This window comes from Phasianus colchicus, chromosome Z, assembly GCF_987193195.1.
Source record: "Phasianus colchicus chromosome Z, bPhaCol1.hap1.1, whole genome shotgun sequence".
Lineage (NCBI taxonomy): Eukaryota > Metazoa > Chordata > Aves > Galliformes > Phasianidae > Phasianus > Phasianus colchicus.
Window position 1 is genome coordinate 79,947,956 of NC_143476.1, and position 13,700 is coordinate 79,961,655.

Sequence of the window (13,700 nt, forward strand, 5' to 3'; positions counted from 1 at the left end):
GATTAGCATAGTTGTTCTTTAATATAAGACGAAAGTTGGAGAACACCCGAGTTAGCTGAGGGCATAGAGCTGTGCAGTGAATAAGTGTCAGTGTGACACACTGCCCTGTGTGCAGATGTCTTGGGTGGAAGAGATGTAGGCGAATTTATTTGGCTATGTAAATTGGGTATCTACCAGGACCCATATTGCAAACACATCTCTGTACAGTACTGAGGTCTGTCTCACAGTGAATTAAGAGGACAAACACAAGTGTAAAAAATTGAGCAAAATCCTGTGGTGTTTGCTGCCATACAGCCAAGCACCACTCTGCTTCAGTTTTGCTTAAAACAGAGGGCTACTTGGGGTTAGTAAGCTGATTGAAACTTGCTAATGCTGAGGATGGCTCTCTGAATCCTTTTTTACAGCGCGTGCTTTTCTTTCTTCTAAACAAACAGGGAATCCAGAACTTAAAGTTAAGAATATCACTGACTTAACAAAAAAGTCTTTGAAAATACTTGATCTTCAAGGCAAAACGAGTTACCAGCTAGACCTACAAGCCTACACTGCTGGTGGGTTGAGCCCTCCAAACAGCCTCTATGTGGTGACGAAGGAAGACTGTAAGTTGAATATCCCTATGCATTAATGTTAGTTAGTGCAGGGGCTGTCCAATGTATGTAAAACTGAGGTGTTTTTGTTGTGTTTTTTTTTTTCCTGGTTACTTCAGATAGTCTATTTTTTTTTATTTAGTTAGTTCCTTTTTTAAAAAAAAAACAAACAAACACAAAATGATAAAAGTGAGAAAAAAGTCATTTCTTATTACAGCTACCTTATAAAATTCAGGCTAATATATGCAGAAGAAATAACTGACAAACTTCTGTTATAGTATGGAGTCTTCTTTAGCAGCTTGTTGTTTTTGTCAAGTTTCCCATGAAGAATATCTGTCTGTTAATACGTGATGGGAAGAAACACATTGTGGAAATATTTACCCGTTTCAGAATTATAAACAGATGCCTTTCTGCTTTTAATTCAGTTTTATCAATCCCCTGACAGAAACAAACCCTGAAAGATAGTTAAAAAAGAGATTGACTTTGGGGAACAAGAATTAAAAAAAAAGTCATGTGAAAGGAAGACTAAACACTGGGGTGCAACAAAAATACATGAAAAATCAAATGTAAGGCACTTAACATCAACAGAGAAAGGCAGTGGGAATGTATCAGAGAGCAACCTTGGGAATTAGAAGCATTGTAAACCATATAAAAGGCAGTGCAGCTTGTGCAGTGTTGTTTTCCTTTAAGAGCCATTACCAGAGATTTAACCAGCTCAAGTAACCTGAAAGTGCTGTTCCAGTGCCTACTGAGAACAGAAATCGCAGTGGCAATCCGTCTTGTATTGCGCCTTTGTGATTAAGCAAGCAGAGAGAAATAATCGGCTGATTTCTGTAGCTGTCACTGAATCAACTCTATTTATGGATTGACTTCTGGTCTCCCAAAAAAGGTGAAGTTTATGATATAGGTCATTGTTTATGGGCAATTGTTAGCTGAGTTTTTGTTTAGGTGAGATAGATTCTATTCTGTGGGGCTGTTAGAAAAGGCATAAAGCTTGCTGGAAACTTTGGATATGTTTAGTACCTTTTCTTTTTTGTCCCCCAGCTGTAGGACTAATCATTGCAATTCTCATACCTGTGGCAGTGGTTGTTCTGCTTGGAGTGGTGGCAAGCATCTTTTGCTATAGGAAAAGGGAATGGTAAATATCTACATTCAGTTCTGAACGTTTTTTGAATATGTTTGCTTTAGCATCAGTGTTTCTGATTATTTGAGTAACTCCTTGTTTTCTGTGGGTGCCCAAATATGTTAGTGGACTTTTACAGACAGACCTTTGTGTAAAAGAAGGTGGCAAAATAATGTTTTAGAAGGTGAGGAAGAAATTGAGTTGGCGATAAGTCAGAACGAGGAATACAAAAGGGTTTTACAGGAGCCTGTCTTCCCGTGAGCCCTGTTTATAAATCATTTTCCAAAGCATAATTTGTGAGCTATCCACAAAAACCCAGGTAAACATCTCACCTTCACGTTCTCATAAACGTGGCATCACAAGTTCCCTAATTTAAAAAAAGAAAAGAAAAACAGAATAGTTTGCTGCTATTTCCATTAAATACTTAGAGAAAGTATAACATACTGAATCTTTATACCAGATGTCTTCAGTATTGTGAATTAAAGTGAAATATTCTTGACGCCTTCAGTGTATTGGCAATGTGTTTCAGGGCTTGGTAACTTTGACGAGTTCTTTCTCTCCTCTTTAAAGGATCAAAGAAACGTTTTATCCAGAGATCCCAAATCCTGAGAACAGTAAGGCACTGCAGTTTCAGAAGAACATTTGTGAGGTAACCTTTATTTTAAATCTGCATTTTAAACTTCTAGAAGACACAGTGAGCAGATAAGTCTTCTGCAGGCTTTGAGTCTTCTACTCTAGTTGTAAAATAACTCTGTGGCAAAGAGGAACATGACAAGATGCTGTGTAACTTTTGTCAAACTACATCTGAAACTATAATGTTTACGTAGTTACAAAGTTTGAACTAGGAAAGAGCTGATGCATTTCTGTCCTGCAACACTAATAGTGAGTCTTAGTAAATAGCTATGTTACTCCCAGGTAGTTATTATCTTTGTCTTACTGGTAGGGGAAGTAGAAAGTATGGTAACATATAGTGGGCACCATCACTGCAACTGAGTGTAACATTTAAATAACCTTGAATGGATTATAAAAAGCTGAGATTTGAGGAAACAGTTCTCAAACACTTACTGCAAGATTTGGAGTCTCTTTAAATTGGCTGAAATAGCTTTAACATGAACAGGAGTGTGTGAGGAACCAGAAAGTAAAAATTAAAGCATTTATTGATTGACTGGTTGTTTGATTGTATTAATAGCAATGGAATAAGTGCAAGACACAGTGCAGGTTTAATTTGGACAAGCTGTTACTATCAGGGTTTCCAGGTCTTTTAGCTCAGTTTCTGCCCTCTTTTTCTCACTTCAGGGGAATAAGTCACTTAAAACACTGGAAATGAATCCCTGTACCCCAAATAGTGTTGAAGTGGTGGAAACACAATCTGCAGCTCCCAAAATTGAAGACACTGAGATGATGTCCGCAACAACAGACACCATTGTGCCTGAAGATGGGTCTGACTCAGAAACAGAAAACCACGTGGTTGTGTCCTACTGCCCCCCTATCATTGAAGAGGAAATTTCAAATCCCCCTATGGATGAACCTGTGGGGCTATCTCAGGTGGTTTACATTGACATCCAGTCAATGTATCAGCCTCAAACTAAACCAGAAGAGGAGTCAGAAATAGACTTAGTGACTACTGCTGGCTATAAGCCACAAATGCAGCTGCCTGTCAGTGCTCTGAAAATAGAAAGCCGCTCACCTGCCGAGGAAGAATCAGATAAGACAGCAGGTTACAGACCTCAAGCAAACACAAATGCCTGGAACATGGACACTCCAGATTCTCCTGGATCAGCTGAAAGCAACAATGAAAATGCATCTTTTGGGAGCCCATGCTCCATTAATTCCCGACAGTTTCTGCTTCCCCCAAAAGATGATGAAGACTCTCCCAAGCCCAGTAACACGGGGTGGTCCTTCACACACTTTTTTCAAAACAAGCCAAATGATTAACAGTGAGTCGTCGTTGCACCTGAACCTGCCTTCTAAATAAGCTCTTGTTCCTGATGAAACAGGATGAAAAAGTGCAAAAAGCATGTGTTATTCTTGGAGACAGTCAGCAGAGGTTCTAGTAAGCTGAATGTTACCATGTTTAAGTTAATGAAAGTGTTGATGTTCCATTTTAATAGAGGCTGAGGCCAGAATTATAGCAATCTAGTTATTACTGTAGTAAAATATATTGGATATAAGTGGTATTGAGTTTAGATCTCCTGATAAATATAGTCAGAGAACTCTGCCTACATTCAGATAGTGTTTGAAGGCTAATATGGTCTCATACAACTCATAACTTGGAAAGATTGCTTTGCTTTGTTGTAGTTGTTCTCAACCATGCATACTCAAATGATGTAGTCCCAACAGGTATGCTCACTTGAAGATTTCATTTACTGAAAACTTCAGCCTAATGTTTTATAAGGATATGGTTGGAAACTCTTGAGGTCTTTTACCTAGTGATAAACTAACAACAAATCAAAGTTCTACTTTTCTCCCATATGCAAAGGTATTGTCACTGTTTAACACTTCTGAAGCAATGGCCGTTCAAAGCTGTTGCTTCTTAACTAGACACTAGTTTCTGTACCTACTGTACAATGTTTATTCAGTGTTTGACTCAGGGGTACAAACTTGAGAAAAAAAGTGTAACACTGATTTAAACCTCAACAAGAACTGCATGAAGTTTAAAAAAAACAAAAAAAAAAAACCAACAAAAAAACAAGCAAACAAAAAAAAAACAGCATAGAAACTTTATATATACTTTTTCTGTCCTTTGGTTAAGGAGTTAATATTTCTTGATGTATTGCACTAATGCATTTTGTATTTTATAGTTTGAACTCCAGACTTCCTGCCTCAACTCGTACTCTATTCCATTCCCCCACAGTATTCAGGATCTTTGCATTATGCAGTAATGTAAGCCATGGGGAAATCTCTGACCACTAACACTAGTTGTCCAAGCCATTTGGCACCAGAAATCAGATGTAGTACTACAGCTCTGTGAGAACAAATTGCTCTTTGGATGGTCTTCATTATGTTAGCTGTGCTACCTGCTGCCTGGCTGTTCTCCACATTGTCCACCCAACAGGACCTTTTCCTACAAATCTAGGAGTGCAAAGGGGGATTTCTGCAGTGGCAGAAACCTTAAGAGGTTTTAAGGCCACTAATTCTACCTCTCCTTTACTAGACATGTGATGCAAAGATACCTTAAATGATGTAAATTTGTATGCTGAAAGAAGTTTTCAGAACAATCATCTTTGGATTTTTTTTTTTCCTGTATGCATCTATAGGCATCTGTAATTGTAATATTTCACTGTGCAAATTTCCAACTGTAGCACACTGAGTTTCACTAGCTTACAATACAAAGTGCTTTCTAATTTACCTGTTCCATATTGTAAAACACAGTGAAGAGAGGTCAGATCTTTAAGCGCTTGATCAAAAAGGGTTTTCATAAAGTCCTAACCAAATCTTAGTGTATATTTCAGTTTCCTGAACTAGCTTGTGGCATTTGAAAAAAAAAAAATAAGATGAATGAGTGGATTTGAGATTTCTAACAGATAAGGAGGCTGGATTGACTAAGTTGCTAGCTGTAATGGTGTGAGAACAGACCAGAAGGATGGCTAAGTTTAGCAGATGTTTAGTCTACTGAGCCACATAACCTGGCCATCAAAGTAAAACCAAGCGTTAGGTTAAACCTAGTCACTGCAATGGGTGCTGCAGTTTCAGATACTGACATGTCTGCCATCTCCATAGAATGAAAACACAGAGGGATTTCAAAACTGACAGAACACTAAAGGCAAAACACTAAGAAGCTTCCAAATCATCATCACTAACAACTGTATATGCCTTCTGGAATGTAAAGACAGTAAGTTTAGATGTGTTTGCGGGCCTGACAGAATACATGGTCTGTCTGAAGAATGGAAAGTGCAGATAGGATTCTGCTCTAGAGGATGAATTTTGAAATGAACAAGGCTGCAAATGAGAAGTAAGACAATGTGAATAGCTGGTGTCCATCTGTCAGCAGGCATCCCTACAAGAGAAAGTTTAATGCCTAACATATTACTGCTTGTTATTCAGAACACTAAATTAATACATAAAAGGAAGCAGTTCTACTCTTTGTGCTAGAGAGCTAGGCAGCGATTAGGTCCTAATAGTAGCAGTATTTTCTTTCTATTCCAAAGCTCACAATACTTCATTTAAAGCCTGTTGTTTTTTTTTTTTTCACTCTGGCGTTTTTTTTTATTATTATTATTTTCTAATACATTTATGTTCTAATAAATTTTAGATTATGCTTTTAACTGAAAGCAGAAGATGTTTAGAACAGAGTGTGGTTTATTACATTTTTGTTTAGTGGAACAGTTTCTCAATACAGAGGAGCAATTACTGTTATATGAAGATCCATAGGAAAAATGAAAACTCTGCAGGGGAATAGCTGATCTCAGAGAATAACAGTGCTTTCCTATGATTGCATTTCACAAGAAGCAACACCAAATCGAAGTCTAGCAGTTTTTACCTCAGTAGACTGGAAGCCAGGGTGAGCAGAGAGCGCTCAGAGCTCACAAGGGGCAACCTAACACCTTTTGCAGTGCTCTTGAGGAGAATCAGTTCAACATAAATATCACATATTCAGGTTCTCCTTCATGTTTCTCTTCATTTTCAGTAAAGGCAAAATCATTGCTTTATTTTACCCTGATTAGGTGGTAGAGAGTTCCCCTAACATAGGGTCGTCTTTAATGAACCATAGCACTCTCACTTAATTATCCATTGCTGTTTTTATTTTTTTTAACTTTATTTGATTTGTGTCTCGATTTCCAGGATGTAGGCAGAAGAGTCCCATTAAGAGCAATGGCTTACTGTATCTTTAATCTTGGTTTATAGCCCTGCAGTGGGGCTTCATCTGTACACTACCAGCGAGGACTCCTTTCAAATGTCTGTCTTAAATCTTCTGCAGCAAATCCAAATGCTGTATTAGTGAGAGAATATGTGCTCATTTATAGTGTCCGTGCGAAGACACCCCTTGGTGTGGATGTATGGAGCAGTAAGAGTGAACAACAAGGACCATCAGAGAATAGACTTGCTTTTTGAGCCCAAGTGATTTGTTAAACCAATGAAGCATGTTTAAGATAGTCTTCCATACCAAAAGCACTTTCAAAGCATGGTGCTGTTTAGCCTCTGGATGTATTGATGTCAATTGTAAGACTGAAACTTTGGGCTTCAAAGGAGATCAGACTCCTTGTACTTGTGCCTTTGGGCTTCCCAGTAAGTCTGTGTGGTCAAACTAGATATGAGTGAAACCCCTTCCCATTGTTTTTGAAAGATGTATTAGGAAACTAAATGTAACGCGTTTTCGTCATTTTCTGAAGATCTTTTTCCTTTATTGAACATCTGTTTTGTTCTAATTCTTTCAACTTTTTGCTTTTTTTTTTTTTTCCTAGAGTAAAAAATATAAAAAGGGAAAAGGAAAAAAATTACAGAAGGGTTCCAAGTAGAAGAGCTTTTGTCCAAAACACTTCACTCCTAACTCAGTGCTTCAATCCTCTGATTGAATCGATGTCCAGAGATGTAGGGTGCCAATGTCAAGCTGTTTCTCTCTGAAACAAGTCACCAGTGTTGCTGCTTTTTATTTTGAGCCAGGACTGTCATATGTGACAGTTGGGTTTGGTTTTTGTTATGATTTTTAGTACTGTTCATTTGATGCATGGAACATCAGTCATGTCTGATGTAACATGTGCTCTTCTATTTGACTTGTTCATTATTTTTGTTGTTCTGACTGACATACAGGAGCAAACTTGGGATCTTGATTTTGTATGTTAAATTCTGGAGTTGTAAATTTGAATGTGATATACCTCACAGAACTACTAGTAAATATTTCAACAAAATAGTAAGCTAATATTACAGATGGGCAGTGAATTATCTCCCCAGCTATGTGGTGGCTGCAAATGCAGACTTAGGACCTAACCAGTGGTATTTGCTCTTGTTGCTGACTCTGTTATCCATAGTTGCTGCTTTTGTGGATAAATTGATTGTCAAAGGAAATCAGTAGCTGTTTAATCCATCACAACACAATTGGCAAATGCAACACATTTTTTCACATTTATGAGGGGGACCAGAACTTTCCTTTTCTGGGCACAGGGCATCAGGGTGTTTCAGGCCTGCTCTGAAGGGGCACATAAAAGTCTCTTCTCTCCTTTTTTGTTCTTGACAAGTCCGACAGAATAAAGTTAGAGCTGAAGGCAGTGAGATTCCCTCTTATGGTGTCCTCCACACTCAATTGAACATAAACGGTAGCAAAACTAAGGGTAACTGGATTTGCTGGAGGGAGAAGATATTTGAATATCGCTATCAGAAGGTGACGAGAAATTGTATCCTCTATTTTTAGACAATAATTTCTTTGTAAATAGCATATTTGTATCTAGAAGTAGATAAAAATACAGTAAAAAAAATTGAAATATGCAGGAAGAAAATGTAATATTTCAAGAATCAAGTTGCTAACAACGCTCTGTACCATAAAAGTATCAAGAACTTCCCATGTAAATAGCATCCTCTGCTCTGCCACAGGCTTAGAAGATTTCAAATCCAATGGCATCAGAATTTTTAACACTACGTAAGGTCCTAACTTTTCATGCAAATATGTGATAGCAGCATTATGTACCTAGGTGTGTATTGGCTTACGATTCCCAAAGCATGGTTTTTCAGAGCCCTGTACTTGAGTATATGCCTTAGGAGGTGCATTTTCTCACAGGGGGAATGGCTGCCATCTGCACTCCTCCCAGCATCCTGTGCGGAGTTCGTGCTGTTGTGCACTTAGCAGTGACCTGCGTGACTGATGTTTAGAGATGCTGTCAGCACATCTGCAGATTTGTTGTTGGATTCTTCTTTGACTTGTTGTTAGCAAGCCTGGGAGGACATTCTTCAACCCTATAAGTTGCATACAGAGATTGAGGAACACTGGAGTGTTTAAAAGCTCATTTCCTCATGCCTCTCCTAAGTTTTTAAATATCTTCATAGAAGCTGGAAAACAGTTTCTTCCATAACAGTTTTTTTTTCCCCTCCTCCATCACTTATATAACTCTGGATTTTCCCCAGTGTTTCTATGATAGTGTTTATTTCCTTTTTGCACATTATGCAAACAAACCTCAAATTATATTGGCAGAGTTTTCCATAACTTTACAAGTTGTCCCAGTGTGCATAACAATGCTTTTTTTTTTTCCCCCCACAAAAATGTCTATCAACTTCTCTCACTTTTTCAACAAAAAAAAGTCTCCAGAAAATATTTGAAGACTGAGCTTCACCAGGAAGCTCAGCAGTGAGCTGGTCAGTGAGCAGAGTGCTGCAGGGGATGGAGTTAACTCTTTGCCAGTGCCACCCTCTCTGTGTGTCTGGACGATGCTATGGTGAGCCAGAGCAATTAGCATCCTCATCTATTACTGTAGAGAGGATTTTATCTGTAGAGAGGATTTTGAACAGTCCCAAATCTGCATTTCAACTGGTGTTACCAGAAAGAAGGCTGCTGAATTAGATGCACAGCTTCCATGAGCACTCTGCCAGCCACACATTTCAATAACTTTGCAACTCATTTGGTTTAATTTGCAAATTGTAGTGCCCAGAAAGTAAAGTTTAACCAGAGGCTGCATAAAAATTGAATGTTTTCATTTTCCTTAGTTGGGCTGATAAAAATTCAAAAAAGCTTAAAGTGGGCAGAGTAAAATAGATTTGTGAAGACTCACACCTTTTAGTAGCAGTATGAATAGAGATATAAAACAATCCTTAAACTTCACCATGACATTGTTTCCTTAATGTGATTTAAAGTGGCTTAGGGTAAACAATACTGTAAGCTTTGTAGCCTGTCAGATGGCCAAAAAAGAAGATAACTCTCATCTGAAACCCTACCTGATGATAATGGTAGTTTGAACTTCAGCCCAGCTGTGGCACACGAAGCAGCAGAGCTGGTGGAGTCATGCAAGTCACCCAAAAATTTGTTGTACTCTAATGCTGTTACTTTTAAAATATATACTGTGAACAGGTTCAATGGTTCAATGTTTTGGGTTTTTTTTTTTATCTCTTTTTATACCGTCTTTTTACAGCATAAATAATTTTTTTAGAGATGGTTTTGTGTTCTATTTTTACAAATATTTTAATGGACTTTTGTTAAATAGTAGTGAAAATATTGTTTGCCAATTTGAAATGTTCATCTGTAGAAATTAGTCCTGAGAATAAATCAATAAATCATACTGTCAAAACAGTCATCCTAATGCACTAAACCTAACATTTAACATAGTTCTGTTGTTGAATGATACCGAAGTTCTCCAGCTTCCAAATCTGCTACTCAACAAATTTTCACAATTTAAAATAATCATACAGCACTTTAACGAAGTTGTAGTATACCAAGTAAAGTAGTGATTCAACAGTGCGTATCAACAAGAAGATTTATTAGCTTAGCAGTTAAATGCATGCTTGAAAATGGAAGCATGGGATCACGATGGGGAAATAATATTCCAGTGGGCTAGATGACACGTGAGACTAACCCAAGACACCAACTTTGCAAGTGTTTTAAAACTAGTTTGCTTGGCTGTTGTAATTCCTGTTGTATTGCTTGTGTGTCTAAAAATATGCATGTATTTAACAATTTTACCATAGTATTGCCATGGAATTTAATAAATATATTTTCTTACGCTCTTACATGTTTTGATATTCCTTGCTTGCATGTTTATTTTTAAGTAAGAGTTAAGTTCTGCACATGCTCCAGTGTAAACAGAGTTATTTTAACTTTGTGCCAGAATAAATAACCTCAGGATCTGGCAAGCAGTGCCTTGGCTTCTTGATCAGTAGAGTAACGCAAATACTCTCTGATCTGCTTTTCCTAAGCACAGCCTTTCGTAGCATGTAAGAACAGTGTACACTGAAGCTCTATGGTTCATGTCATGCAATGTGAAGAGAAGAAGTGGGCTGCCTCCCTTACCTGTGTCTCCCTTATGGCTCTAACAATGGGGGGTTGAGGTGTGATTTCAAAGCTGAGGGCTTGTAGATGTGAGGAGACAGAGCTGCTTCTGATGGATGGCTGTGTGGTGGACATCCCTATTCCAGAATGCAGAATGTAGTGGCAGGACGAAGTGATCCTCAATGAGGATCATGGGGTTGGTTTGGCTGGTGTAGGACACATTCTCAAGATCTTCTAGTGGAACTGAGATGATCAGCCTCTATGGTGGCTTTATGGGCCCCAATATGGGCCTTACGTTTGCAGATATTTATGCCACAATACTTGTTTGTTCTTCTAGCAATATCCAAGGAATTTTGTGTCTCATCTAGACTTATGAGGAGCAGCTGAGGAAACTGCGATTGTTTAGACTGGAGGAGAGGAGACTCAGGGGAGACGTTACTGCTCTCTACAACTACCTGAAGGGAGACTGTGGTGATGTAGGTGTTGGCCTCTTCTCTGGTGTACTAGTGATTGATCTAGAGGGAATGGCTCAAGACATGTCAGGGAGATTCAGATAGGATGTTAGGAAAAATTTTATCTCTGAAAGAGTGGTCAGAGGCTACAATGAGCTACCCACGGAGATGGTTGAGGTACTGTCCTTGGAGGTGTTCAAGAAATGTTCAGATAAGTGATAAGGTTTAGTGGGAAATACTAGTTGCAGGTGAACATGTGGACTGGATGATCTTGCAGGTCTTTTCTGAACTTGGAGATTCTATGATTCTGTGATTTAACTACAGCACCTGAACCAATGAGTGACCCACTGGCTTAGTACTGTGCAGATAGACAAGTGCCATAACACAGCATGTAATATATACAGGTTTCAGGCCAGCTATACTGCTGACCTCTACCACTGCAGTGACCATACACAAGAGCAGCTTGAGAGAGAGTACAGGCCCTTGAAGATGCAAGGTAGTCTCTGATCTCCCCATAATCAACACTAGTCCTTCTCCACTACTTGAAGCTCTGATGAGGCAGAAATCCTAGTAGTGTTCTTACCAATCATGTAGCAAGTCCTCTCATTGCAAGGATTCACCTCTGGGTGTGTGCTTGTTTCCTAGTTACTAAGTCAATGCAGAAATCAATTACTGACACACCTTTTTGTGCTGCATTTACAACATATAGTAACTGTAGAAAAAATACCTCAAGCTAGTTGTGATCTGGAACTTTTCATCCCGAGTGCATTTGACTACTGGGAACCAGTAATACAGGCACTTTTTTTTAATTAAAAATTAAAAAAAAAAAAAAAAAAGAATTAAAATCGTAGAACCAAAAGGAGCGTGAGTTTCAAGTAGTGTTTGGGCCTTCTGAACAATGTAAGTTGTAACAATAGCCTGACCGAGTTCAAAGGCTGGGTAGTGATGGAGGATTGGGATTTTCTGTTCCTCACCATGAGTACATGGGCACAGAGGGGGCTTTAAGCTGCCTGGCTTCATATCTGTGTGCATCATTTTTTGCTGCCTAACTTTATTTTCTCTGGTCTGTCAGTGCTATCTGCTCCTAACACATCGCCGCCTGTAGCATTTGCATCCAGTGTTTCCCTGCATTTGCTGTTAAATTACATGAATAAAGGTTGCAGCATCGCTGTATGTGTGCCATTTATTAGTTCTAAGAAAAGCAGTATTGTGGTAGTTCGAATGAAACCTTGATAACTGGCTATTTCGTTTTTGAATTCTGCTTTGTTGATGCCAAAATCAAAAGATGTATCGAGGTAAAAAAAAATGGAAGCAAAATGAATGGTGAAGAAAAGGTTAAATTTTATCACCGCATTTTCGGAAGGTGGGAAAAGTGAGGGAAAATCTAACGGCCACGAAAAGTTATCACAAAAGCTGCTGCTGTTGCCACTGGAAACTACTTGCGAATCTGAAAAAAAAAAAAAAAAAGGGTGGAAAGCCGCTGAGTTGTGAGCCAGCCTTAAGTTCTGTTGTCCCTTTTCTTCCACCCAGTCACAGTTTTTGTGGCTGTCTGCCCCACGGTGACCTTCCCGACGTCCCCACTCCCACTCCTGGCGTCTCGCCGTCACATGTGGTGCTGGAAAATGCAACCGGTGGGGCTGGTGCAGGGAGAACAGCATTGGTGTTCCCTTAGAGAGGAAGACTGAGGGAAGCTTAAAAAAGAAGAGGGAGGAGAGGAACAACGTCGTCTTTGTCCTGCACACAATAAACAAAGAATAATGCTCTGACAGTGAGGGAGAATTCAAGAGAAATGGGGACACTCAGCCCACAGTGCTGCCTGGCAGTCTCCATGGCAGGCAATTTGGAGCTGGCAGAACAGAAGGGGCAAAAAAGGGACTGAAGAGGTGATATTTTTATTATTTTGCAGGCAGATCCCGTCCAGGCCCAGCTCCTAACAACACAGTCTACACAGAGTCCTCACCAGGCTGTGCAGGAACACTGCTGAGGGCCTTTGGTGCCCGCAGCCTGGTGAGGCTGCAGAATGCAGCAGGCCCTAGTGCTGCTGGCACTTGTTGAGCCCAGGTATAGAAGTCTCTGCCCCACTGTGGGGACGAAGACCTACTTTGTATCACACCATGGAAAAAACAGAGCAGGTGGGAGAGCCGCCCCCTCCACAGTAAACTTCTAAATCCAGAAGTGAGTCACTGCTGAGATGGGATTGCTGCTCTCTGTGAGTAGAATTCAGCAGTGTTTCAGCCCCTGCTTTAAAGTGTTCTCCCAAAAGCAGAAGCTGTGTGATGAAAATGGTGATTCAGCAGGTACTTCTGGCAAGATAAGGCACCGGGTCCCAGGACAACCACCTCCAGCAGCCTTCTCCTGATCACCTCCTGTATCCCCAGAGCCAAGTTTAGGAACTGGGATAAAGAAGAGTCACTGGTCCCTTACTTTTGGCTGCCAAAGACACACTGTAGTCAACATAAGGCTTTGCCTACAGTAGGGATCACCACTAGGTCTGGCTTCAGTTTCCTCTGCCATCGCTTTTTGCTTCATTTTTTTTCTTTTAAATTTTTCCTTATTTTGCCCTTGGATGACCCGAGCAGACCTACCTGCCAGTACCCCAGCAGCTGGTCCTTGCAGAGTTGGCCTGAGCTGAGTCT

The 13,700-nt window shown here is 39.6% G+C and overlaps 1 protein-coding gene across 3 annotated transcripts in view; it reads left to right on the forward strand.

The window, feature by feature from the left end:
• Nucleotides 1-10,353, forward strand: part of LIFR (LIF receptor subunit alpha) — a 55,332-nt gene extending 44,979 nt beyond the window's left edge. For all 3 annotated transcript variants that reach the window (XM_031594531.2, XM_090132383.1, XM_090132384.1), the window contains exons 18-21: nucleotides 435-596; nucleotides 1,629-1,722; nucleotides 2,278-2,356; nucleotides 3,004-10,353. In XM_031594531.2, coding sequence (XP_031450391.2) covers nucleotides 435-596; nucleotides 1,629-1,722; nucleotides 2,278-2,356; nucleotides 3,004-3,642 — 974 coding nt within the window. In that variant the 3' untranslated portion in view covers nucleotides 3,643-10,353. The remainder of the gene's footprint in view (nucleotides 1-434; nucleotides 597-1,628; nucleotides 1,723-2,277; nucleotides 2,357-3,003) is intronic.
• The last annotated feature ends 3,347 nt before the right edge of the window (nucleotides 10,354-13,700 follow it).